The sequence below is a fragment of the Sylvia atricapilla genome, chromosome 18, assembly GCF_009819655.1.
Source record: "Sylvia atricapilla isolate bSylAtr1 chromosome 18, bSylAtr1.pri, whole genome shotgun sequence".
NCBI classification, from domain to species: Eukaryota; Metazoa; Chordata; class Aves; order Passeriformes; family Sylviidae; genus Sylvia; species Sylvia atricapilla.
In genome coordinates this window covers 2,585,144-2,606,762 of record NC_089157.1, presented here as the reverse complement: position 1 = coordinate 2,606,762, position 21,619 = coordinate 2,585,144, and the positions used below count along the sequence as shown (strand labels likewise).

The 21,619-nt window shown below is 55.5% G+C and overlaps 1 protein-coding gene across 3 annotated transcripts in view; it reads right to left on the bottom strand.

Annotated features, from left to right (window-relative positions):
* ITGB4 (integrin subunit beta 4) overlaps nucleotides 1-21,619 on the bottom strand; it is a 29,039-nt gene that overhangs the window by 2,230 nt on the left and 5,190 nt on the right. The window contains exons 2-39 of one of the 3 annotated variants that reach the window (XM_066331991.1): nucleotides 21,098-21,189; nucleotides 20,723-20,805; nucleotides 20,150-20,251; nucleotides 19,529-19,733; nucleotides 18,916-19,012; nucleotides 18,337-18,508; nucleotides 17,497-17,760; nucleotides 16,985-17,074; nucleotides 16,692-16,814; nucleotides 16,406-16,573; nucleotides 16,082-16,158; nucleotides 15,718-15,929; nucleotides 15,360-15,463; nucleotides 15,120-15,218; nucleotides 14,225-14,351; nucleotides 13,969-14,088; nucleotides 13,383-13,489; nucleotides 13,032-13,065; nucleotides 12,425-12,613; nucleotides 12,240-12,343; nucleotides 11,774-11,832; nucleotides 11,183-11,206; nucleotides 10,876-11,024; nucleotides 10,626-10,805; nucleotides 9,936-10,084; nucleotides 9,268-9,472; nucleotides 8,679-8,839; nucleotides 8,141-8,321; nucleotides 7,795-7,932; nucleotides 7,094-7,276; nucleotides 6,759-6,890; nucleotides 5,569-5,769; nucleotides 4,530-4,703; nucleotides 2,832-2,981; nucleotides 1,974-2,162; nucleotides 1,584-1,739; nucleotides 982-1,146; nucleotides 457-570 (exon numbers count right to left, since the gene is read on the bottom strand). In XM_066331991.1, the coding sequence (XP_066188088.1) occupies nucleotides 457-570; nucleotides 982-1,146; nucleotides 1,584-1,739; nucleotides 1,974-2,162; nucleotides 2,832-2,981; nucleotides 4,530-4,703; nucleotides 5,569-5,769; nucleotides 6,759-6,890; nucleotides 7,094-7,276; nucleotides 7,795-7,932; nucleotides 8,141-8,321; nucleotides 8,679-8,839; nucleotides 9,268-9,472; nucleotides 9,936-10,084; nucleotides 10,626-10,805; nucleotides 10,876-11,024; nucleotides 11,183-11,206; nucleotides 11,774-11,832; nucleotides 12,240-12,343; nucleotides 12,425-12,613; nucleotides 13,032-13,065; nucleotides 13,383-13,489; nucleotides 13,969-14,088; nucleotides 14,225-14,351; nucleotides 15,120-15,218; nucleotides 15,360-15,463; nucleotides 15,718-15,929; nucleotides 16,082-16,158; nucleotides 16,406-16,573; nucleotides 16,692-16,814; nucleotides 16,985-17,074; nucleotides 17,497-17,760; nucleotides 18,337-18,508; nucleotides 18,916-19,012; nucleotides 19,529-19,733; nucleotides 20,150-20,251; nucleotides 20,723-20,805; nucleotides 21,098-21,189 (5,279 nt within the window). Of the gene's footprint in view, nucleotides 1-456; nucleotides 571-981; nucleotides 1,147-1,583; nucleotides 1,740-1,973; nucleotides 2,163-2,831; nucleotides 2,982-4,529; nucleotides 4,704-5,568; nucleotides 5,770-6,758; nucleotides 6,891-7,093; nucleotides 7,277-7,794; nucleotides 7,933-8,140; nucleotides 8,322-8,678; nucleotides 8,840-9,267; nucleotides 9,473-9,935; nucleotides 10,085-10,625; nucleotides 10,806-10,875; nucleotides 11,025-11,182; nucleotides 11,207-11,773; nucleotides 11,833-12,239; nucleotides 12,614-13,031; nucleotides 13,066-13,382; nucleotides 13,490-13,968; nucleotides 14,089-14,224; nucleotides 14,352-15,119; nucleotides 15,219-15,359; nucleotides 15,464-15,717; nucleotides 15,930-16,081; nucleotides 16,159-16,405; nucleotides 16,574-16,691; nucleotides 16,815-16,984; nucleotides 17,075-17,496; nucleotides 17,761-18,336; nucleotides 18,509-18,915; nucleotides 19,013-19,528; nucleotides 19,734-20,149; nucleotides 20,252-20,722; nucleotides 20,806-21,097; nucleotides 21,190-21,619 lie in introns of all 3 variants that reach the window. The other 2 variants (XM_066331993.1, XM_066331992.1) reach the window with 2 other exon arrangements.

The window sequence follows — 21,619 nt, the reverse complement described above, 5'->3', positions numbered from 1 at the left end:
AGGACCTCTCCCCACCAAGTGATTCACTCATGAGGATGGATCTCCTAACAGCTCCCAAACTCTCCGTGTTGCAGCATGAACCCAAGAGCTCAACTGGGACAGCACAGAACAGCTACATTGATGTGAATAAAGATGTTTGTCCCACTGCTCTGTTCTTTCTGCTCTGAACAGATGGAACCTTGCAGGAAGAGCTATGATTTGGTCCCTAGTGATTGTGCTGGAGGACTCCTGAATACAGCATTCCCTCCAGGACTGGGCAGCACGTGTGGAAATGACTGCAGCTCTCCCTGGGGCAAAGCAGGGACACTGTAGGAAAAGGACTGACCCTCTTCACTCCCACCTGATGGACCCTCCTCCCCTGCCTTTGGCACTTGAGGTAAAAGCAGGCTCAAACCTTTGGACAAGCAGAATTACCCTTTGTTTTCTGAGGGTTGCAAAGCAACAACGAGCCCCTACCTGTGAAGTGGGGATCCAGAGAGGAGTGGCTGATGCTGGTTTTGGTGGTATATTCAGTGGGGAATTTGTAAACTTCTCTCATGTATTGCTGTCCTCCAAACTGGGAGAAAGCACCTGCGGAGAAGGAAAAGGACAAGTCAGTCAAGAAGTAACAAAGAACTTCCAGTTCCTCAATCCTGCACAGTGAGGACCAGCAAGCTTAGGAATTTTCCCTTGCTGATATCAGAGCCAGGTTCAGGAGGAACTGGGAAAGTCTCACACGTGGGCAGTAAGAAGCTGTCTCCAGGTATTTGTACAAACAGGCAGAAGTTTCACCATAAGTTGAACACTGGCAGGTGTTCCCTCATTCACTGCACCAGGACTGGGGCAGTGTTCACCAGGCACAGCACTGCCTTCATGGAAAACTCTCTCAATGTCTTTCATGAAGCGTGGAGCCACCACCAGAGCTGGAAAGTGACTGCAGGGGCTGTGTTCCCTGCTCCGAGAGGTTTCTCTTTGCACCTCCACAAAGACACAGTACTGTACCTCTGTCCTGAGATTCAATGGTGATGAGGCCTTCTCTCTCTGGCCCAAAGCCTTGGGTGGTGTTGGCTTGCACTTTGAACTTGTACGGGACATTCTCACTCAGGTGGGGCACAGTCAGGGTGGTTTCCAGGTTGTCTCCTTCAACATAGATTGTCCTGGGCTCCCCTGATCCACAGAGACAGAGTGGTGAAGACAGACTAGAGTCATGGTCCCTCCAAACACACTCCCCCCCAAATCTGCTGCCTCAGCTTTCCCCGAGCTTTGTACACCCCACAGGCTGTAGGATTACATCCACTTCTACTAAGGGTTAAAACAATCCCATTTCACTACAGCGGGGAACATCAACAACCAACCTCCACAGGGTTTTGGCTGCAATAATCAACAGGTCCTTCCTTTTCCCACCACATTTGTTAGACCAGACCATGCAATGGCACAAAGTGCCAGCTCCCAGGCCTGGAATCAGCCTCATGTCCCCACCTTGTCTGCACTGATGTAAGCAAACAACTGTTTCACTGGTCCAAAACACAGCAGATTGCTGCCTTAGCTGGAGGTATCTCGTGCTCTGCACCAGGGAGCTGTGCTGCCTCTGCCTGATACTGTACCTCCTCCATGCAGCATCTCACAGGTGATCCTGTAGCCCAGGATGGGCCCATTGGGCTCACGGGGTCTCTCCCAGCTGAGGTGCAGAGAATCCGGGCTGAGGGCAGTGAAAACCAGTGGTCCAGGGGCACAGGGGGTGCTCAGGGTGAAGGGACTACCTGCAAGGGCACAGGGGACACTTCAGAATCACAGCAAAGGGAGCCTGGGAGGGATCTGCACAGAGCTGGGAGGGCTCAGCTCTCTGGACAACAAATATGACGTGAATGTGCAGGGGAAGAAGGTCACGTTCCAAAATGAGAGGAAGGAAAGGAGAGCTGAGGATGTGGCGAGGGGAGAGAAGACAGCCACCAGCAGAGGCATCAGTGCCACCCTTCTGTCCCCAGCCACCTCACCTGGCACGGGACTGAGCGGGCTCTGTGGGTCCACCTGGGACTCGATGGTGATGACTCCTTCCCTCTCGGGGCCCCAGCCCTCCTCGCTCTGCGCCTTCACCTTGAAGATGTAGGAGTGGTTGGGCAGCAGGTCCTCCACCACCACCGAGTTCTGGCTGGGGTTGGGGATGGTGATCCTGTGCACCTCTCCTGGGACATGCAGGGAAGAGGATTGCACATTGCAGGCACAAAGAGCCACAGCTTTCACCTAAAGTCTGTCTCAAACAAACCGCTAAAGCCATCCAGGACCCCTCCCCAGCCACCTCCATCACACTCTGCCACCATCAATGGGTAGTGCAGGACGAGATGTCTTTCCAAAAAAGGCTTGGGACAAACAACAGCTTCTTGAAAACTCAAGGAGTTTCAGACAAAAGAATTATGTTTTCACTAATGCTGCCCTGAGATTCATATAAAAATAAGATATTTTCATTTCAATCCTTCTTCCAAGCAAGTCCCATACATTGAAAAAAGATTCATGTAAGATGTTTGGGTTGATGGAGAGAATCAGTCAAAGGGTTTTTGGTTGGTTTTTTTTGAGGAGAGATGATTCTACAAGCAACTCCATGAATTGCTCTCCTACTAGGAGAAACAGGAAATGAAAGCTGTGGGGTAGCTGCAACATTCTCTGCACAAAAAGAAGGTTACACAAGAAACAGATTTAGGGCCCTGAATCCCAGAAAGCTTGAGGCTGGAAGGCACCTCTGGAGACCATCTGGTCCAATCCTCCTTGCTCAGAGCAGGGTGGTCCAGAGCCAGAAGACCCAGAGCAGACTCTCCACCACCTGAAACCCACCAACCCCCCAGTGCCTGTTCACTGACCTCCGTTGAGGAGCTGGTACTGCACACTGTAGCCCTGCACCTCCTTCTCGCAGCGTGGCTCCTGCCAGCTCACCTTCAGGGACGTGGGGCCCAGGGCAGAGAACACCAGGCGGGTGGGGGTGTCAGGGATGCCCAGGGGCTTCCTGGAGTCTGAGGCAGAAAGGGAACATCAGGCTGGAGATTTTGGGGATAGGAGCTAAGTGGGCTGGGGGAGAGGAGGGGGTGGCACACGTAAACATGGGATGGTCCTGATGGTTTGAGGAGCACATGGTGAGATGTCACCTCTGCAAGCTGTCCTGACATGAGGGGGGACAGGCTGGCTCTGCACAGCTACAGGGATGTCCCACAGCGGCAGGGTGACAAGCTTGGGTGGGACAAATTAATGTAAGCTTCATGCCCCTGTGGCAGAGAGCCCAGAGAAGAGGCCTGGTGCTGGCTGTGACCATCCTCACCCCTAAGCACCCTGGCCAGTCTGCCAGAAGCTTCACAGACTCTGTCAGGTGTAGATCAGTTAAGAGTGGCCCTAATCTACAGCTAAATCAGCCCTCCAGATCCTGTTCATGTGGCCTGGGACCACATCTGGGTGCTCTTCAGCTCATCCCACTGGGACACAAGGCTCACAGAGAACACAGCAGCCTCCCAGGGGCCACTCAGGGACTGAAGCCCCTCATTGACAAGGAGCTTGCAGAGGAACATCTCAAGGAGCACATGCTCTCCCCAGGAGTTCTCCAAAGGCCTGTGGAATAAGACTGAGAACAAGAAGCTCATTAGGAATGAAGAGAATGGGGACAATGGGTTGATCAGAGCACAGTGGCAGCAGTGGTGGTGAATCAGTCCAGGTGGGCTGAAACCTGCAATTCACCTGCAAATGGAAAGGTGATGTGATGGAGGCACAGGCTAGGTCAGAAGGAAGATCAGCACAGCAGACAGCAAGCCATGGAGAGGAGCTTTGGGGTGAGCAGTTGATGGCAGCAGCTCATGGATGGACGGTGGCTGGGCTATTATGGGATGTGTGGCTGGGAGGAAACACTGGACAAGCTGTACCTATGTACTTGCACATCCCTGCAGACCCATCAGCCATGATTATAGAGTCCCGACAGCCAATGCTGGGGTAGTAACCCTTCACCTTTGCCCTGCTCCTGAAACCCACGTCCTGGGGCCGGAGGAGTGTCCTCCCAGCATCTTCATGGATGGGAGGGAGGAGTGTCCCTGGGTAATCTACAGAAGCGGTGCAAGAAGAAAGAGAAAAACACCATTGGAGATTTCAGAGTAGCTTCAGCCCAGGCTCCTGCACAGGTGACCTTTTAAGGCTCAGGTTTGAAGAATCTTTAAACCACCTTCTGTCAGCACCAGCTGATTGACACACGTGGAGCTGAAAGGCAACCACACTGCTGGACAGAGTGAGGAGAAGAGACATGTGCTCCCCCTCCTTTCGTGGTGTGAGATAAGGATGGAGCTCTCCTCCCTGATCACCCTGCCTGTGAGGGGTGGAAACCCTTTCCAAACTAGTCTGGAAGCAGAGAGGCCTTAGCAAAGCACCAAGACACCAATAGTGGGGCTATGACCTTCTGGACCTGCAGTTCACAGGCCCCCTTAGCTGCGAGCACAGTCCTCACTCCATGAGGACTTTAGGGTGCAGGTCCAAAGACACTCATGGGGATGGAAGGGAAGGACAGGTCCCATCCCTGTGGTACTCACCGTGCCCCATCAGCACTGTGGAGTAATCTCTTGTCAGCGAGGAGCTGCCCATCACCCTGTGCTCCTGGTGCATGTGGGAGCTCAGCTGGTGGTAGCTGGTGTTGGCTGTCCTGGTCAGGGTGCTACTGCCACTGCCAGGGAAGGAGAAGTCCACCCGGCCGTTCAGCAAGTGCTCTGTGGAAGAGGGCACACTGTGAGGAATGTGGCTGTGGACAAAGCTACTGCTCCACTCTCCATGGAGAGGAAGCAGGAGGCATCATGGTGCCCCCCCTGCTTTGGCTGAACCCCAGGTTCAGCCACTCTGGAAGGTGATTCTGGAATGCTACATCTAGAATGAGCCACAACACTCAACATGAGACACAGAAAGTGGTAAATGAAGACTTCTCCCTGCCCCAGACACACCCATGGTGCCCAAGGTAACTCCAGACCTCGGCCTTGCTGGGGCACTGCCTTGTGGTTCTTGCCACATTCTCTCACATCTCCCCTTAGACGCACACACTGGTTTATAATTTTGGATTTTAAAAGAAGGTAGAAGAAGGAAAATGGCTCTTTAAGGAGGAGGTTTCTCCAGATCTCATTCTGGATCTCATCTCAGCTGGATCTGAAAAGCAAACTCTGCTCCGTTGTTCTGGTACTTGACAAACAAATCCCCATCCCCTCCCAGCAGGCCAGAAGAGATCAGCCTCCTGTGAGATAGTGATTTCTGTTTAACAGTCCAGCAGATCCGCCCCAGAAGCTCAGGGCACTTAATAAAGGTGAAGAGCTGCCCTTGGAGGTGGCACTTAGCAGGTATCATCATTGCTCCTGCCTTGAAGGTCCAGCCTTTGGTAGAAGCAACTTGCTAGCAGGCTCCCAAGTCCGTGCCGAGATGGGGTTACCTTGCCACTCGTGTGAGCAGACACAGCAGGACAAGGCTTGGAAGCAGATCACACCAACACGAGGGCGGGCACAGCAGGGGACACAGAGCCCATCCGCCAGCCCCTCGGCACAAAGCAGGACGACACAGGACACTCGGTGCCGTAACGGAGCTGTCCTTCACCTGCTTGGGGCCGGGGTGTCCCGCTCCTCCTCACAGTGCCAGGAGCCACGGCGCTGTCCTCCTCGGGGAGGAGCCCCTCGGTGTCCGAGGAGAGGCGGCTGCTGCCGGAGAGGCGGGGAATGGTTTCGGGTGGGAGCCTCCAGGTGATGCGGCGAAGGTCCAGGTCTTCTCCCAGCAACGGCACAAATTTCCACCTGGAGCCTTTTGGGACAAGGCAAGCAGTGGTGTTGGCACGGTCTGCAGGGGTCAGGGTGGGCCACCCACCACCTCTGTGCTGCTTGCTGGGGAGAGGAAGGGACAGGCACCAGTGGGGACGATGCCTGTTCACAGCCCGTGTTCCAAGTGTGAGCTGAGGAGGTCAGGTGCTGCAACCATCTGGTAGGTGGAGAATGGTGGGAATGTGACACGCGGTGGGTTTCTCAACCCCTGGACTATTTTTCCAGCCCTGTGTCCATCATGACAAAAGGTGAGAGTCAAAGCCCCACCACACGCCTGTCCCTGCATGAAGAGTCTGCAACAATTGTCCTCTGCTCAGAGAGGTTTCATCACTCCTCGACGTGCACTCAGGATGGTCGGGCTCCTGACGTTCCTGTCTCCTTGCTCTCTGAAAAGACCAGGGACTCACCCTGGGTCCCAGGCCCTGGAGAACTCTCCAGAGAAGATCTTACAGATACACCTCATCATTTCACTTATGGCTCATGTCCCAGCACAAGAGCAGGAATTCAGCTTCATTCAGAAAGTCACGGGATGGAGGAAGAGAGGCCAGTGCCTTCTCAGCACTGCTGAGTTCCCTCCTGTTAGCTTGGCCTAGACCCTGAGCATCCAAGGGACTCAGAGGTTTGTGCCTTTGCCAGTACTTTGCTGATGTTAACTCGTGGTCCAGCCAAATGGCAACACAAAGGGAAGATGAGCAGGGAGGGAAATAAAAAGCTCCTCTCCCACCCCACACCGGGATTTCTCTTTGCCCCATGGCTACAACAAGGAGGCACTGGCCTTATTTACACTGTGAGCAGCCAAGTGTTCCCGTAGGTGCAGCTACTGAGCTTTGGAAAGGCTGATCTCCACCATCTCCACAACTTGGATCTCCCCAACCCTGAGAGATGGAAAGGAGCTGTGATGCTCATTTCTGAAAGCGGCTGTTAAGGAAAATGAACGTTAGAAATTACTTTTTCAAACTCAGAGACACGAACCTGAATCATCAGAGACACTGGGCCTCTTGCTGCCAGCTGGAGAGCGGAGCACATCTGCACTGTACATCAGGTAGCTGTCGTAGTCTTCACCTCCCTCTGCATCAATGATAGGGACATCAGGGATGATGGGGACTGCAGGAGAGATGGAAAGTGCCATTAGACAAGCAGCAAAAAACCCCCCACAAATACCATAAACCAGCACAATGCTCAGGCTGGCCCTCAGCATTCCCAGGATGGCTGGAGCAGCAGAGCAAACAGGAGGTGGGGAAGCAGCTGGGGTGATGGGGAGCTCTCCCCAGCACTGCTCCTGCCCCCCTGCCCAGGCTGGCACTCACTGGACATGGGGCGCTTGGGCTGCGTGGCGAGGTTGATGGTGGCTTCTCTGTGTGGCCCCCAGCCCGCACCGTTGCGCGCCTTCACCGTGTAGCGATAGGGCTGCGACTCCCGCAGGTTCTCGATCAGCACCGTGCGCTTCCTGGGCTCCTCCACCAGCACCTTCTTCACGGGCCCAATGGGCACTGCAAGGCACGGGCACTTCTGTCACCCGCCAGGCACAGAGGACCCCACGACACCCCACACTCTGGTGTCAGGACACAGCCTGCCTCCGGGACAAAGTGCAGCAGCTCTTTGGGCTGCTCACAACAAGCAGCCTCATCCCAGGGTAATTCCCAAACCTAACGCTGAAGTCAACCTCCAGGAGAAGTCTTCTGTTGCTGGTGTGTCACAAATAACGCCTTCCTGGCACCCCACCCCTTTATCTAGACCTACAAACTAAGTTTTTGAGATGAAAAACAACATAAAACACTATGTGAATGGGAACAGAGTTTTCTGGGATTTGCAGGGTTAAATCCTGTCTGGCAATTTTTCTATGCTCTTTCCATCAAGAAGTGACCCATTCAAATCCCAGTTCTCAAAAGAAACATGCCTGGAGTTGTTCTGGCTCTGCTGCTGTGGTTTGGAACTGGCCCAGCCTGTAGAAAATGACCTCCAGCCCCTCAGCCTGGCTCAACTGTCCCATCTAAAAATGAGCTCTTACTGTTGTCGTCGTTGACAGGCCCATAACTGACTTCGTAGGCAGTGATCACCCCGTTGGTTTCTGCAGGCTCAGCCCAGCTCAGCTGGGTCACGGTGGAAGACACAACATTGAAAGCCAAGCGCCCGGGCTCACTGGGCACTGGGAAAGCAAAAGCAAAGGGTTCCCATCACTGCACGTCAGCACCCAGTGGGTGCCCAGAGCTCCCAGATCACAGCGGGGCTGCAGCGGGAGACAGTCAGTGCCTGACCCCAAGACCATCAGGAGCTCAGGGCTGGAGCCCTGCCCCGGTGCTGGGTGCAGAGGTACAAACTCCCTCCCAGTGGAGGGAAGGTGTGGGCTCACTCACCCTCCTCCAGCGTGCGGCAGTGGATGATGTCTGAGTAAGTCCCTTCTCCCATAGCGTTGTAGGCACAGACTTGCATCTCGTAGTCGCAGAAGGGGTAAAGGTTTATCAGCTCTGCTGATGGGGTTTTGACATCAATCAGATGGGCTTCTGACTCAGGGTCTCCCTGGATCCAGTATTTCACCTGGCAAAGCGAGTGCAAGCTGTGATTCCTTCATATCCTCACATAATATGTGAGAAATTCCTTGTCTCTTACTAAATCAGCTCTGGGAATGGTGTTGTGCCATTCCTCTGAAATGGGAGGCAAGGACAGTCTGGGCAATTCATCATAAGTGATAGAACTGGAGATAGAGCAATCAGGAATCTTTACTGCATATCCCTCATCCACCCAGCAATGGTCCCTCAAGGATGGAGGGGAGCAGAGGGGGTGAACTTGCTCCCTCTTTTAGGTGTGTACTTGGACCCCTTCAGTACAAATGTCTGTGTTAAACACCTACAGGAGGGGATCCACACTCCTCCCTGGGATCCACTCACCCCTTACCTTGTACCCCAGGGGTTTTCCCGGTGGGGGAAACCAGTTGAAGCTGATTTCCCTGGAGCTGAGGGCACGGGCATTGGGATTAAGTGGTGCACTCAGGCGGCCTTTGGGGGACTGGGGGACCTGGGCCAGGCCAGCCATCGAGGGGACACCATCCACCAGCTCTGCAGACAAGAAAGTTTACATCAGTGCCAGTCGTCCCCCTTGGATGAAAAAAGAAAGTGTGCCTCTCTCAGCACTGCCGTGCCCTGATAAACACATTATTTATGTTATTGACCCATCTGATGACATTTCCCTTGTCCAGCCACAGGAACCACCATTCATGGCAAGTCCTACCTCTCCCTTATTTTTATGACTTTTCATTCAAATTCCCAAGGAAAAGGAATTAATTCCTACTCTATTTCCTCTACTGCGGGAGACGATCCACGTTCTCCCCACCCACTGACCGTTCCCACTCGTGCCTCTAGAGGGAGACCCGAATCCACCAGTCGGAGCTGGAGGAACCTCGCCGCGGCTTTTGGGGCCAGGATGGTCTGGGAGGAGGTCCCACATCCCCCGCAGCCACTGTCACAGCCCGGTCGCCAGCCCCTACCTGGGTCAGCGATGGTCACCGTGGTCTGGGGGTAGCGGCCAATCTTGGCGCCGTACTTGGGGTGGAGAAGGTCGATAGCAAACTGCTTGAGCTGGCAGTTGTTGAGGAGGGTGTCTATCTCCGTCAGCTCCAGCAAGGGCACCTGCACCTCCTTTCGGGTCTCCCCGGGCTGGAAGACCAGTTCACCCTCTGTGAAGGTGTAGTCCTGGAGGAGAGGGAAGAGGTGTGCTCAGGGTGAGGCTGGATGGGGCTCTAAGCAATCTGGTCTTGTGGAAGGTGCCCCTGCCCATGGCAGTGGGTTGGAAGGAGATAATCTGTAAGGTCCCTTCCAACCCAAACTGTTCTAGGATTACAGCCTGCAGTGTCCATGAAGAGACTCCCAAAGAGTTTCCCTTCAACCCCCAGTCAATCCTCATTTGCCTCCCAGTGCCCACAGCTCCAGGGGCAGCTGGCACCCTCTGCCTCAGGCACAGGCATCCTCTCAGGTCCTCCCTCCCCAGGGAGGAAGGGATGGAGAAGAATGTTTTACCCTTGTGCTGACAGCAGCCCTTGGGTCCCCTCTGTCCCAGCCGCATCCTGATAACCCCTCTCCTGCAACCCCAGGGTTGAACTTTTCCCAACCCTACATTCCCCCTCCTGCCTGCCAAGGCCAGGAGCACCACCCTTACCCTGCCATCCTTGGCAGTGAGGTCCCGGGTCCTGTAGGTGACTTGGGATTTCCCGTTGTCTATGATCTCCCGAAGGACAGGGATCTTGGCCAGCTTATCGAAGCGGCTGTGGGAATAGGCTGGCTGCAGGAAGGTGATGAGGCTGCTGGCTGGAAGGGGCAGGAGAGAAGGAGTGTGTAGAGCAAATACATGAAGAATTACATCTCAAACACTCAGGTGTCCTCCCTGAACAGAGTTCCAGTCACCCATGGGTGTGAACCGTGCATGAAGTATCATTGCTGGAGACTTCCCCACTTCCCATTTGTGCTCCCTCCCAACAGCCAGGTGGAAAGCAGAGGGAAAGTGCTGGGGACATTAGCACAATAACATCAAAGAGGTTCTGCTTCACACCAGCCCTCAATGAACTGGAGCAGCAGAGGAATGTGGTCAACCCATAATCTGTCATGGAATTGGCATCATCTAAACGTGTCATGGTAAAAGGTTTCTGTCAGCAGGGAAAATGACCCTCCTTTCGATGCATTAAAGGATGCTCTGGTTTAGACTCGGGTGATTTCAGAAAGGAGTCACCAGGTAAGTGTGTGCTCTGCGGCCTGGGGGTGCTCAGATGCGCAGACTGTGCTTTACAAACCACATCAGTCTGGACACAGGACACTCAAACACAAACACCTTCACACAGTCACAGCCCTTCACCTTGTTCTTTGATGATGGTGATGTTGACAACCCTGCGGCCGATCTTTGCGATGCCGTTTGGGACCTCAATGGCCTCCACCTGCAGCTGCTTCTCATCATCATCATCATCCCTGATAAAGAGCGGGACACGCACGTCCACCAGCTCCACAGCCTCTTGGAACTCCACCATTCCCTGAGCATCTGGGGAAACAGACAAGGGTGAGAGGTGGGAGATAACCCCCTGTACCCAGCGCTGGGTTCTGCTCCCTACCTTGGTCTGAGATCACAGTGTAATAACCCGGTGCAACCTTCAGGTCATTAAAAGCCTCATGGGAAACGTGTTTCTCCACCACTTTGATGATATCTGGCTTGGCTGAGTAAGGGGCAGTGAGCACTGTGTCCACAATGGTGTGATCCTGCCTGGGAGGAGTGGAGGGAAAAGCAGGGAAGAGCTGAGATCAGGGTAACTCACCTCACAGTAGCTGGGGGGCCAGTGAGTGTGTGGGGCACTCAGTCACCCCACACGTGTGTGTACAAAGAGGGAGAAGCTGCAACAGAGATCTGCAAATTCCTCTTACCTTTTCCCAGAATTGGGCTGTAACCTGGGGGAATAAAAAAAACCAAAACCCAAATCAGAGTGACTAAAATCCTCAGAGAGACAAAGTGGTGTGTGAATCACAGCCCTGTGCAGGTCTGAGCTGCAGCACTGCCCTGCGGGTGCCAACCCATCCCACAGAACCCAGCACAAGTTCCCTCCTGCCCTGGGTTTCCCAACGCAGCAAGGAATGTGCCCACAGGGGAGATCACATCTGGATCAGGCTCTGGGGAGGAGATACCACTCCCTGCTCAGCACTGGCATCCCCAAATTCCTCCCAGCCTGTGCCAGGCACTCCTAAGTTTGCATCAGGCTGAAACTTTTGAAGCCAGTGGGAATTCTCCCACTGAGCACCATGCGACCAGGATTTGTTCCCACTGCTCCAAATCCAGACTCAGCTGAGATCTCCTCCCCAGCTGGGTGGGCTGTGCTCTGCAGCCCTGGGTGGGTGAAGCACCACACCAGGCTTATGTCACACACCACGCTCCCCCCAGCACTGCAGATTTCACACCCCATCAGCAGCAGTGCCCTGGGTGAACCCTGCCCCGCAGGAGTCTTTCCCCTACTGACTCACCTGAACTTGGTCTGCTGGACCTTGTGGCAGCCAGGAATGTGCTTGAAAACGTCATTCAGCTGCAAGGAGCAAGAGGGACTTTTCACAGCGTGTCCACCACTGAACAGGGACGTGCTCAGCAAGCAGATGCTGCTGCCACAGGACACGGGAGCCCCCTGACCACCCCAGACCCTCCTTTCCTCACCCTCCCACACCAGGTTTCTTCCCAGGACATGGCAAGAAGTTGCAAACTGAAATCAAACAAGAGCTTCAGATCGCGTGCCCCAAAGCAAACCCAAAATCTTAATGAGATACTTCGCTAATTCTTACAATTGTGACCTTAAAATTTGCGCATTCTCACAAAAGAAGAAAAATTGCCCCTTCCTTTCAATAGTTGTGAGTTCCCAGGGAAGGGGCACTGCCCAGCCTCCTGTACGGCTGTCCCCAAAAGGCCACCCCGAGCCCCTCTTTGTGCCCAGGCTCCTACGTTCTCCTCCACTTCCTTGCGAAGCTGCTCGCACTCCCGAGTGTCCGGTTTCACCAGGTTCTGCGTGAAAAGCCGGGCCAGCCTCAGGGACAGCCCGTAGGGAACTGGAAAGAGAAATTCCCCCATTAAACTCCATCCTCCTTGGGCCGGAGAAATAACCCGCCCAGAAGCACGGGGACACTCACTGAGGTCCTTGGGGCTGGTGGCAGCGGGGGAGGTGACGCCCTGCTTGTGGACATTGTTGTGGATCTTCCAGCGCACCGTGTCCCGACCCTTGAGGGAGCCGCTGCGCACCAAGGGCGTGTCCAGGTGGTCGGAGGACATGAGGCTGTGGCGCAGCATGTAGTGGTCTTCCTTGAAGCCCACGGTGCGACCTGCAGAGCCAGGGACAGAGCCTGGGCACACTGGGACAGCGCCAGCCGCCAGCTCCCCACCGCCAGAGGTTCTGTCCTGGGGCATATTCAGGGTTTCCACCATGCTGAGGGTGTTGGGATGTCAGGAGGGGAGTGGGATAGAGGGAGCAGGGGGTGCTGATGAGTGTGGAGAGTACATCTCACCAGCTAAGCATTACACAGGTCAGGGAGAGCCAGCAGGGCACCCCAGGGTGTGGGGCAGGGAAGGAAAAGTGGACCAGCAGCTCCAGGACTCCTTGGCTCAGGCTCTCTGCTAGGAGCTTTCTCCCTGATCCACCTCTCAGCTCAGAGAGGAGGGATGCTCATCCCAGCACACCCCCAAATTTAGGAAGGCAGTGCACCCCACAGAGCCCTTCCTCCCAGGACCCAGTGCTGGTACCTCGTGCACAGCAGGGAAGCAGGGCCAGGCAAGCCTAGAAAACAAATGGCCAGAGACACAATCACTTTGTGGCCCAGGTCAAAACCCCTCCAAGTCTCCATCAGGGAGGATCTACATCAGCAGGAATGTGTGGGCAGTGGGTGGATGGGGCTCTCAAGCTGATTTTAGCCAGACGAGGGAAATCTGGCTAAAGTTTCATCTGCAGCTCACAACAGCAGAGGGTTGGGTACCACAGGGACATCCCCTGCCAATCTGGCCATGCTAGAGGCTGGGTGGATTCTGGAAATTTGTCCTTTTTTTGGCTGTATCTGGTTCTCTCCCTGGTCTGGGGAAGCCAGCTGACACACTCACCTTGCAGCAGGCACAGAACTTCCAGCAGAGCAAGAGCAGCAGCCCCAGGAGCAGGATGAGGAAGATGAGCAGTGGGATGAGCCAGAGGAAGCTCCCAGGTGGGCACTCTGCAAGTGACAGGCAGGTCACTCCCAGGCGTCAGCCCTGGGTGGGGTGTGCAGAGAGGGAGCAGGGATAGAGGGGAAAAGCTGGACCACTGCTCTCTGAGTGATGGAGCAGCCCAGTTAACCTTAGCAATACCTCACAATGAGAAATGCTGTTCAGGGAGGGCTATCACACCTCTGCTCACACCCAGCCATACCAAAGGGCTGTGCAGGACCTTGCAGCAATCCCTGCCCATGGCACTGGGGAAAGGCTCTGATCTCTACAGGTGTCCCTGAGGGTGCCACACTCTACCCCCTTGCAGTTCATGTGACAGACAGTGTCACCCACCCGTGTCACACAGCAAGGTGGGCAGCGAGGTGCCTGCAGCTGACCCTGCCCAGGGGCACAGTGAAGGGACAAATCAGGGACTGGAGGCACCATGGAGCTGGTCTCCATGATCCAGGCTGGACATCCCTGCTCCTCCCACCTCCCCCCTGCTCACCTTTATTCTTCTGCACGTGGACAGTGGTGTTGGGAAGGGCATTGGGGTCTCCCTCCAGGGTGTAGTGGTAGGTGCAGTCATCATCCTCATCCTGGAAGGAGCAGTACTCGCCAGCCTCCTCTGTAGGAAGAGGGGACACAGTTGTGAAGTCACCAGGGCCAGGAAAGGCTTGGGGAGCAGCCCTATGTGCACACACACAGCAGGGCACACAGGACACACCACACACATATGCACCCAGCTCTGCTTCTCATGTTACCTTTCTTCAGCTCCTCCACCATCTGGATCTGGAGCCTGCAGGAGCTGCAGTTCCCTTTCAGGTTGCCTGTCCCCCAGGTCTGGCAGCGGACACAGTCCCGGATGCTCTCACACACAGCCTGGAAGCCCTGTGCAGGGGCAGGGTGGGATGGTCAGGGACACCCCCAGGAGCAAGGGAGGACACAGCCTCTGACAGGCAGAGCTGGAGAGGCAGCTCCTCATCCCAGAGTCAGGACAAGGTCCAGGTCAAAAAGAGAAGTCACTGAGAACAAGCTGCTAACGCGGGATTTGTAACCCCAGTTGGCTCCAAAATATCTTATACCAACAGCCAGCATTGGGGCAGCAATTAGATCTTCTCCAGGGGTTTCAGTGGCCTTTCTAAAATATGGTCAAGCCAGCTTTCTCCATCCCCACTGTGGGATTAGCCCATGTTTGTCAATGAGGAAATCAGATGTGTTCAAGGCCAGGTTGGGTGGCGCCCTGAGCAACCTGATCTAGTGGAAGGTGCCCCTGCCCATGGCAGGGGAGCTGGAATGAGATAAGTTTTAAGGTCCCTTCCAATCCAAACCAGTCTGTGACTCTATGGAAATGAGGTTTTTTCCCCATCTTGAGGGAAATCAGAACAAGCCACAAGCTGAGCCTCAAACCTCTGCCCATTACCAGGGTGCAGATAAACACAGACAGACGCTCAGTGGTTTCTGCTGGTGAACAGGAGGGGAAAGAAAGCCTGTGGCTACAAAGCAACTCCCATGCCAGCCCCTTCCTGGCCAAAAGACAGGTGAGACAAACCCTTGCTCAGGATTTTATTCCTGACCGAGATGTGCCTTCCTCTCTGCTTTGCCTTTCTTCCCTGGAGGCTCCGCATGGGAGTAAGTGATAAACGCAGAAGGACTCACCAGGGAGTAGCTGATTTCACAGGTGGAGCTGGTGTACTGCGAAGCCATGTCACAGATGCATCTGCCACATTCACACCTCCCGTGGTTATTGCAAATGCCCTGGGAGAGAAGAGGTGACAGCCTGAGAGCGGCACTGGGGGTCAGCCAGGCACCTCCGTGACCCAGAGACTCCAGCACTGGGGCAACTCGCTACAGCCCTGCCTGGAGCAGGGGTCCCTGGGGAGGTGGGGCAGGACCTACCCCTCGGCTGTCGATGCAGGTGTCATTGCTGGTGGGACATTCACAGCCCGGGCCCTCCCAGCCGCTCTCGCACACACAGGCACCTCTGGAGCAGCGGCCACGATCTGGGGTGAGAGCAGGAATTACCCTGGTTCCAGTGCTGTGCCATTCCCCCAGCCCTGTCTGTGCTCCCCCACGTTCTTTGAGGGTGCACAGGGGCTGCAGACAGACTCCACAGCATCCTCCCTGCACGTCGGTGAGCGAAGGGTCCCTGCAGCCCATCACTGGTCACCCGTGCCAGTGCCAGCAGTCCAGGACACACTGTCTGTGCCACCATCCCGGTACATCCCCCAGCTGGGGGGCTCGGGGGGGCTCTCACCGTTGCAGAGGAAGCCGGAGGTGCGCGGGCACTGCAGGACGTCGAACTCGCAGAAGGCGCCGTCGAAGCGCAGGCTCTGGTCCTCGGAGTAGCACTGGCACTTCCCGCACAGGCACTCGCCCCTCCCCGAGCACGGCTCCACGTCCCCGGGCCGGATGCAGGCTTCGTTGTTGGGGGATGACGCCGGGGAGCAGTCGCACGTGTCCCCTCGCCTGGGGACAGAGATGGTGCTGAGAGGGGCAGGAGCAGAGCGCAGCACAGCAGGGTCCTGGGCAGGACGCCCAGGGTATGGACATATGTCACTGTCGGTCCCCGGGCACAGCAGGGTCCCTGGCAGAGGTGTGGATCTGGACGTGGTCCTTACCAGCCCGGGTGGCAGATGCACTGTCCGCAGACAAAGTTCCCATGGAAACTACACTTGGGTGAGTCCAACTCTTGTTGCTGGAAGTGAAGAGAGAAGAGGCATTGCTGAATGGGCCCAGCTGCCAGCAAGACCATTTCAGGAATCAGAAAGGCAAAGATCCAAGGGCAAAATTTTGCCCTGAAGACCAAGCCCTAGAGCAGGCAGCGATGGAGGTCTTGGCCAGGCTGAGCATCACTGAGGGGTCAAGCAGGACCCACATGCATCAGCCAAAACATTCCCAGCCCAGGCTGGCCAGGAGAAGGACACCTCTCTGCATGACCCCACCTGTTCACAGGGACACATGTCGCAGATGACAGCAGCTGACACCGTGAGGCTGTCGCTCAGGGATGTGGGTTTCACGTGGATGACTCCCTGCCGGTCCTTCTCGGGGAGGCTGCAGACGTGCTGCCCACCAATGTACTCAAGAGCCTTCACGTGCATGTGGAACTTGCTCTAAAAGAGAGGGACACACTGCAGGGATGAGCCAGCTCTGCTGGACCACATCCCAGCTGGACACGGAGAGCTCATCTCCTCACACATGACTTCCCTCTTCTGCCATATGAAGACTTACCACTTTTCCACGGGTGATGTGGAAGGAGCCAGACTCTGTCTTTTCAAACACCGAGGAGGTGAAGTCTGTCTTCAGGGCTCTGGGGGTGAAGTCAGCCCGAATGTCCATCTTGGAGCGGATGCGCTGGGTGCCAGAGGATGAACACAATGTTGATTTTCAGCAGTACCCTCTGACCACCCCATGGCCTGCTCCAGAGGGGCCACAGTCTGCCTTCTGCCTGCTCTCCTGCCCAGGAGGTGCCCACCCTCTGCCCTCCCTGGAAGCCAGAGTGAAGCTCTGGAGAGCACTGTTACCTCAAAGGCTGTGCGGAGCAATTCCACAATGTTGGAAGAGTCTTCCTGGAGCACCCCGATCTCGGAGATGGGGAAGTACTTGTGCAGCTTCTGCAGAGAGACAGGAGCTCCCTGAGCCAAGGCCTTGAGAACCCTTCTCTGTCTTGGGACTGGGCTCTGCTTTGAGCAGGACTTGGACCAGAGACCTTCAAATGTCCCTTCCAACCTAAATTACTCTCCAGCTCTGTGCCTCTAGTGCTTTACAAGAAGGAGAAATCAGCACAGGGAGACTTCTAGGGATTCCTGTAAGAATCTAGGGATTCCTGTAAGAATCTAGGGATTCTTACACCCTGAGACCTCCCACAACCTAGAGCAGCCTCCCAACACAGTGTGGCACCCTCCCAAGTACCAAGGTGTTGGTTTAGCGCTGGGGGACAGGTGATGGGAGAACACTTCCTCCTCCCAGCTGAGCTGAGGCAGAGGTTCTGGAAGAAAGGTAATCTCACGTGGCATCACTGCTGTGGTCTCCTCACCTCATAGTAGCTGTAGGAGTGGTTGGTGACAGCAAAGATGGGGATGATGTTGTGCTGGCCCAAGAGGCGCACGAGGGTGGGCACTGAAGGATAGTCCTGCTTGGTGTCATACACGTAGGTGCCGTGGCTGTCCAGGTGACACTCCTCGTCGTTCCTTGCCAGTATCCCTGCCAGGACGTTGGTACCATCAGCTTCATAGTGAAAGGCAGACTCAGTGGAGAACACGAGCAGGTGAGTGCTGTCCTTTCTCCAGCCAATCTTATCCTGTGGCAGGGGAGGGGGAAAAGGAACCTTTATCTCTGTGGCTCCCAAACCCCTGCACAGCACTTGCAGCCCTTGGCAAGCCAACACTGACAGGAGCAGGAATACCCAAGGGATAAGGCACCACCTGCACCCCCAAAGCACGGGGTGTCTCCCCCCCAGCAGCTCAATGCCAGGCACATGTGTGTACAGGTGGGAAGCCCACGCTTCCCTGGACATGTCTGGAGCTGTGCTCATCCCTCAGCCAAGCGGCCAAGCCCGAGTGGGCTCTTTTCCAGGGAGCAGAGTTTCATCACCGCAGGTGCAGAGCGGGACAGAGCAAAGAGCACATGCAGGGTGCCCAAAAGGAGCTCCTGAGCTGGACATTAAACACCAGCACACATATTCTAAGGCTTAGGGAAAATTGGGAATGCAAAACAGCTCGGCACTGGGAGTGTGTGGCTGGGAGGGCAAGAACCAGCTGTAGCTGAGCTGAGGCTCCCTGGCTGCGCTGTCAGCTGCACAGTGTGCGGCTATTCTGCTCCTCAGTGGGCATCAGGGAGATCCACTCGTTAAAAACACAGCCCTGGCCACCCTCACCTTGCAAACAGCTGTCTGCAGGATGGCGTCGAAGCCGCCCTCGGGGGCATCCAGGTTGCCGGAGATGCGCTCCTTGCTCAGCTCCTGGCTGAAGTGGTTGATGTTGCTGGTCAGGCGGATGACGTTCTTGAAGGAGAACGGGGAGTCGGCGTTGTGCCAGGGCTCACGCAGCCTAGGAGAGATGGAACCAGGGCTCTCGTGTGGGGCAGGAGCCAAGGGATGCTGGGGTGCAAGGAGAGGAAATGTGGGGAGAGTCCCTCAAGGGGAGTCATGGAGCTGAGCAGCTCAGCGACCAGCACTGAGAAGGAGAAGGGATGAGGGCAGAGGCAGAGGAGAAGACAAGAGATGTGGTCTGTTGTGGCAGAGCAGAGAAGGTCTGAAAGCAGAGGATGACACTGCTGGCATTGTCATGGTGCTACAGCAAGCCCTAAGAGACGGGGAGGCCAGGGAAGACAGTGGCAGTGAAGGTAGAGGGATGGATGGAGGCTCTTGCACTGCTGACAGTGAAAGCCACAGGGAAACAGAAGGCTCTTTCCCCTCCCTCTGTGCCCGCCTCAGGGACCCACGAGGATCACTCACTTTTCAGGTCTCATGTCTGTCTGAGGGGACGACACTTTGTCCACAAACTTGCCAAATCCAATGGTGTAATTGGAAGTCAGGGCTTGCAGGAAGTCCGCTGGGAGGAGAGGAAAGGAAAGGGGAGACACAAAGAGATACCTGTGAACTCTCTGCTCCAGAGAAAGAAGTCTTTTTGTGGGCATCTTCTCTGCTAGTCAGTTCTTAGATAAATTCCCAAACTGTCATCTCTTAATATCTTTGGGGTTTTGGGCTTTATAGGGCAGAAACCTACACCCCTTTTGGCTCCTTTGGCAGCCCCAAAACTGGAACTCCTGCAGTAGCACCCAGCAGGTTCAAGATGCCAAAGGCTCTGCCCAGCTCTGAGGGGTGCCAGCTGGGCTGGAAGGGGAGAGCATGTGAGGATCCCTGCAGGACCAGAGACACATCCCCACACAGAGCTGCACAGAGCAGTGAGAACGTGCAGCTGTAATTAAAACAGACATTTCTCAGCCCATTGCCAGCTGCATCCCCCTCTCTGGTGCTGGCAGAGGACTCGAAGCCACAGGCAGGAATGAGCTGCCTGCCTTCATCAGCACAGGAGCAGGCTCCCCTCTTCTCCCAGCCCTGCCCTCACCTAGGTTGTGCCCCATGCTTTTGAGGTTGTCCAGATCATCAGACATGGAGTAGGAGAAGTCCATGAGGATGTAGAGGTCCACAGGGCTCTCCTTGGGCTGGAAGACATCCATGTCGAAGCTCATCTCCTCCCCAGCCCGCAGCCGGATGAACATGGCCTGAGGGGACACCTGGGTCCTCTGCAGGGATGTGTTGATACTGAAATTCTGTGAAGGAGAGCGATGTGAAGGGGCTGGACTCCATCTCCAGTGTGGGTGCAGTGAGAAGGAGGCAAGGAGCCGGGAGATGTGTGGGAAGCACAAAGGCAGAGATGAGGATGCTCCCCTCCCTTGTGTACTGTCCAACAGCCTCCCCCACACCCACTCGTGTCCAGCCAGGCACCTCCTCCACAGGGATGTGAGCATTTTGCTTACATCTGCTTTGCCTGCAAAGTCACCCCAGCCTGGATCAGGACCAGTGGCCCACAGGTCCACCAGCCAGCAAAGGCATTGCTTTTGAGTAGACCCTACATAAACAGCGATCTGGGATTTGTATTTTTTCTGCTGAGGAGCCTCGAGAAGGATGAAGGAAATGAAAGGCCCCTCAGAGGAGGCTGAGCACGGGCTGTGTCCCCAGCACACACCTTCTCTGTCCTCATCTCTCCCCGGGTGTACACGATGTTGGCCTCGCCGCAGCCGGAGCGCAGCAGGTTCTCCCGCAGGTCACAGCGCGGCTCCTCAAAGCTCTGCCAGGGAGCAAGAACAGCATAAGAGCCACAGAAAGCACCAGATCCACTGAGAGAAGGGGAAATACACAGGGCAGGAAGCAGGGTCCTGTGCCTGGAGCATTTTGAGCCTTTGGGAGCAGGAGTGGGGCAGAGAGATGGGGACGAGTCCTGCACAGAACCACCAGCTGAAATGTGACCACCAGTGAGCTACTGGGTTGTGTGGGATGAAACCCTCCCTCCATCCCTTGCACACACTGTTTCTGGTGCATTGACATTTTCTGATAAAGCCCTGTATAGCTGCAGATCTGCCCTGGGCCCCCCTCCCTCCCCATTTTCCACACCAAAAGGAAATCCACATCGCAGCCTTTCCTATCCAGAAGAGAAGCTGGATCCAGAAGCTGCCTCTGCTCTTGTGTCCCTCTCCCAGTGGGATCCCTCCATGACCAGAGTGGGAAGTGGAGCCCCAGGCTGCCCTGCAGGGTCTCTCACCTTGTCAGTGCAGAAGGAGCAGTCCTTATCCACCCGGATGCACTCAGTGCAGCTCTTTGCCCGGGACAGCACACAGCGGTTGCCTGCCAGGAAAGATCAGGGCATCAGGGCTGGGGAAAACAAAGTGAGCTGTGGGAGGATGTGAGAACAGCTGATCCCATGGAAAGATAGAGGTTTTGCCTGGTTAGTGGAAACTGGCTGCAAAACAGCAGTGGGGTAGCAAGGGAGGGTCCTCAAAAGCTGGGGAGATGGAAAACAGCAGGAAAAGCACACAGCAGGAGTTCTCCACATGAGTACTGGTGTTTCTGGAGCCCAGGACAGGTACACACAGTCCCCAAGGGGAGGTCCAGACAGAGCTACCACAGCTCCACTCACTTTTGCTCCATTGGCAGAGGCTGGTGGTGCAGAGCAGGGACAGGAGGAGCAGCCTGGCACACGCGCGTGGCAGCACATTCATCCTCTTCCTCCTGAAACAAAGGAATTGCTAAAATTGCAGAGAGCCAAGAGGTGGAAATGGACCTGGATATGACCAGGGCAGCTCCCACAGAGCCCCATTCCCAGCCCTGCCAGGGTGGGACAGCCCTCACATCCTGGGAAAGCTGAGGCTGGAAGCAATTGCTGAGCTCTGCAAGGCAGGGCACAGAAGCAAAGCCAAGGATGGTTTGTCCTCTGCTCAGGCATCTGCAAAAGGCTCCAGATTCCCAGCAATGTCACCCCTGTGCCTGGAGTTGGGGTGCCCAGCTCGACATCAGGGGCTGGTGCAGGCAGTTGGAGCACAGGAGGCTCCCAGAGTCCAGCACTATCCACACGTGTGAGCACTGGCCAGGCCAAGACATTGCTTTTCCTGGCAGGGTAGGAAAAAAAATAAAAGAGGAAAACAAAACAACTGTCCACATC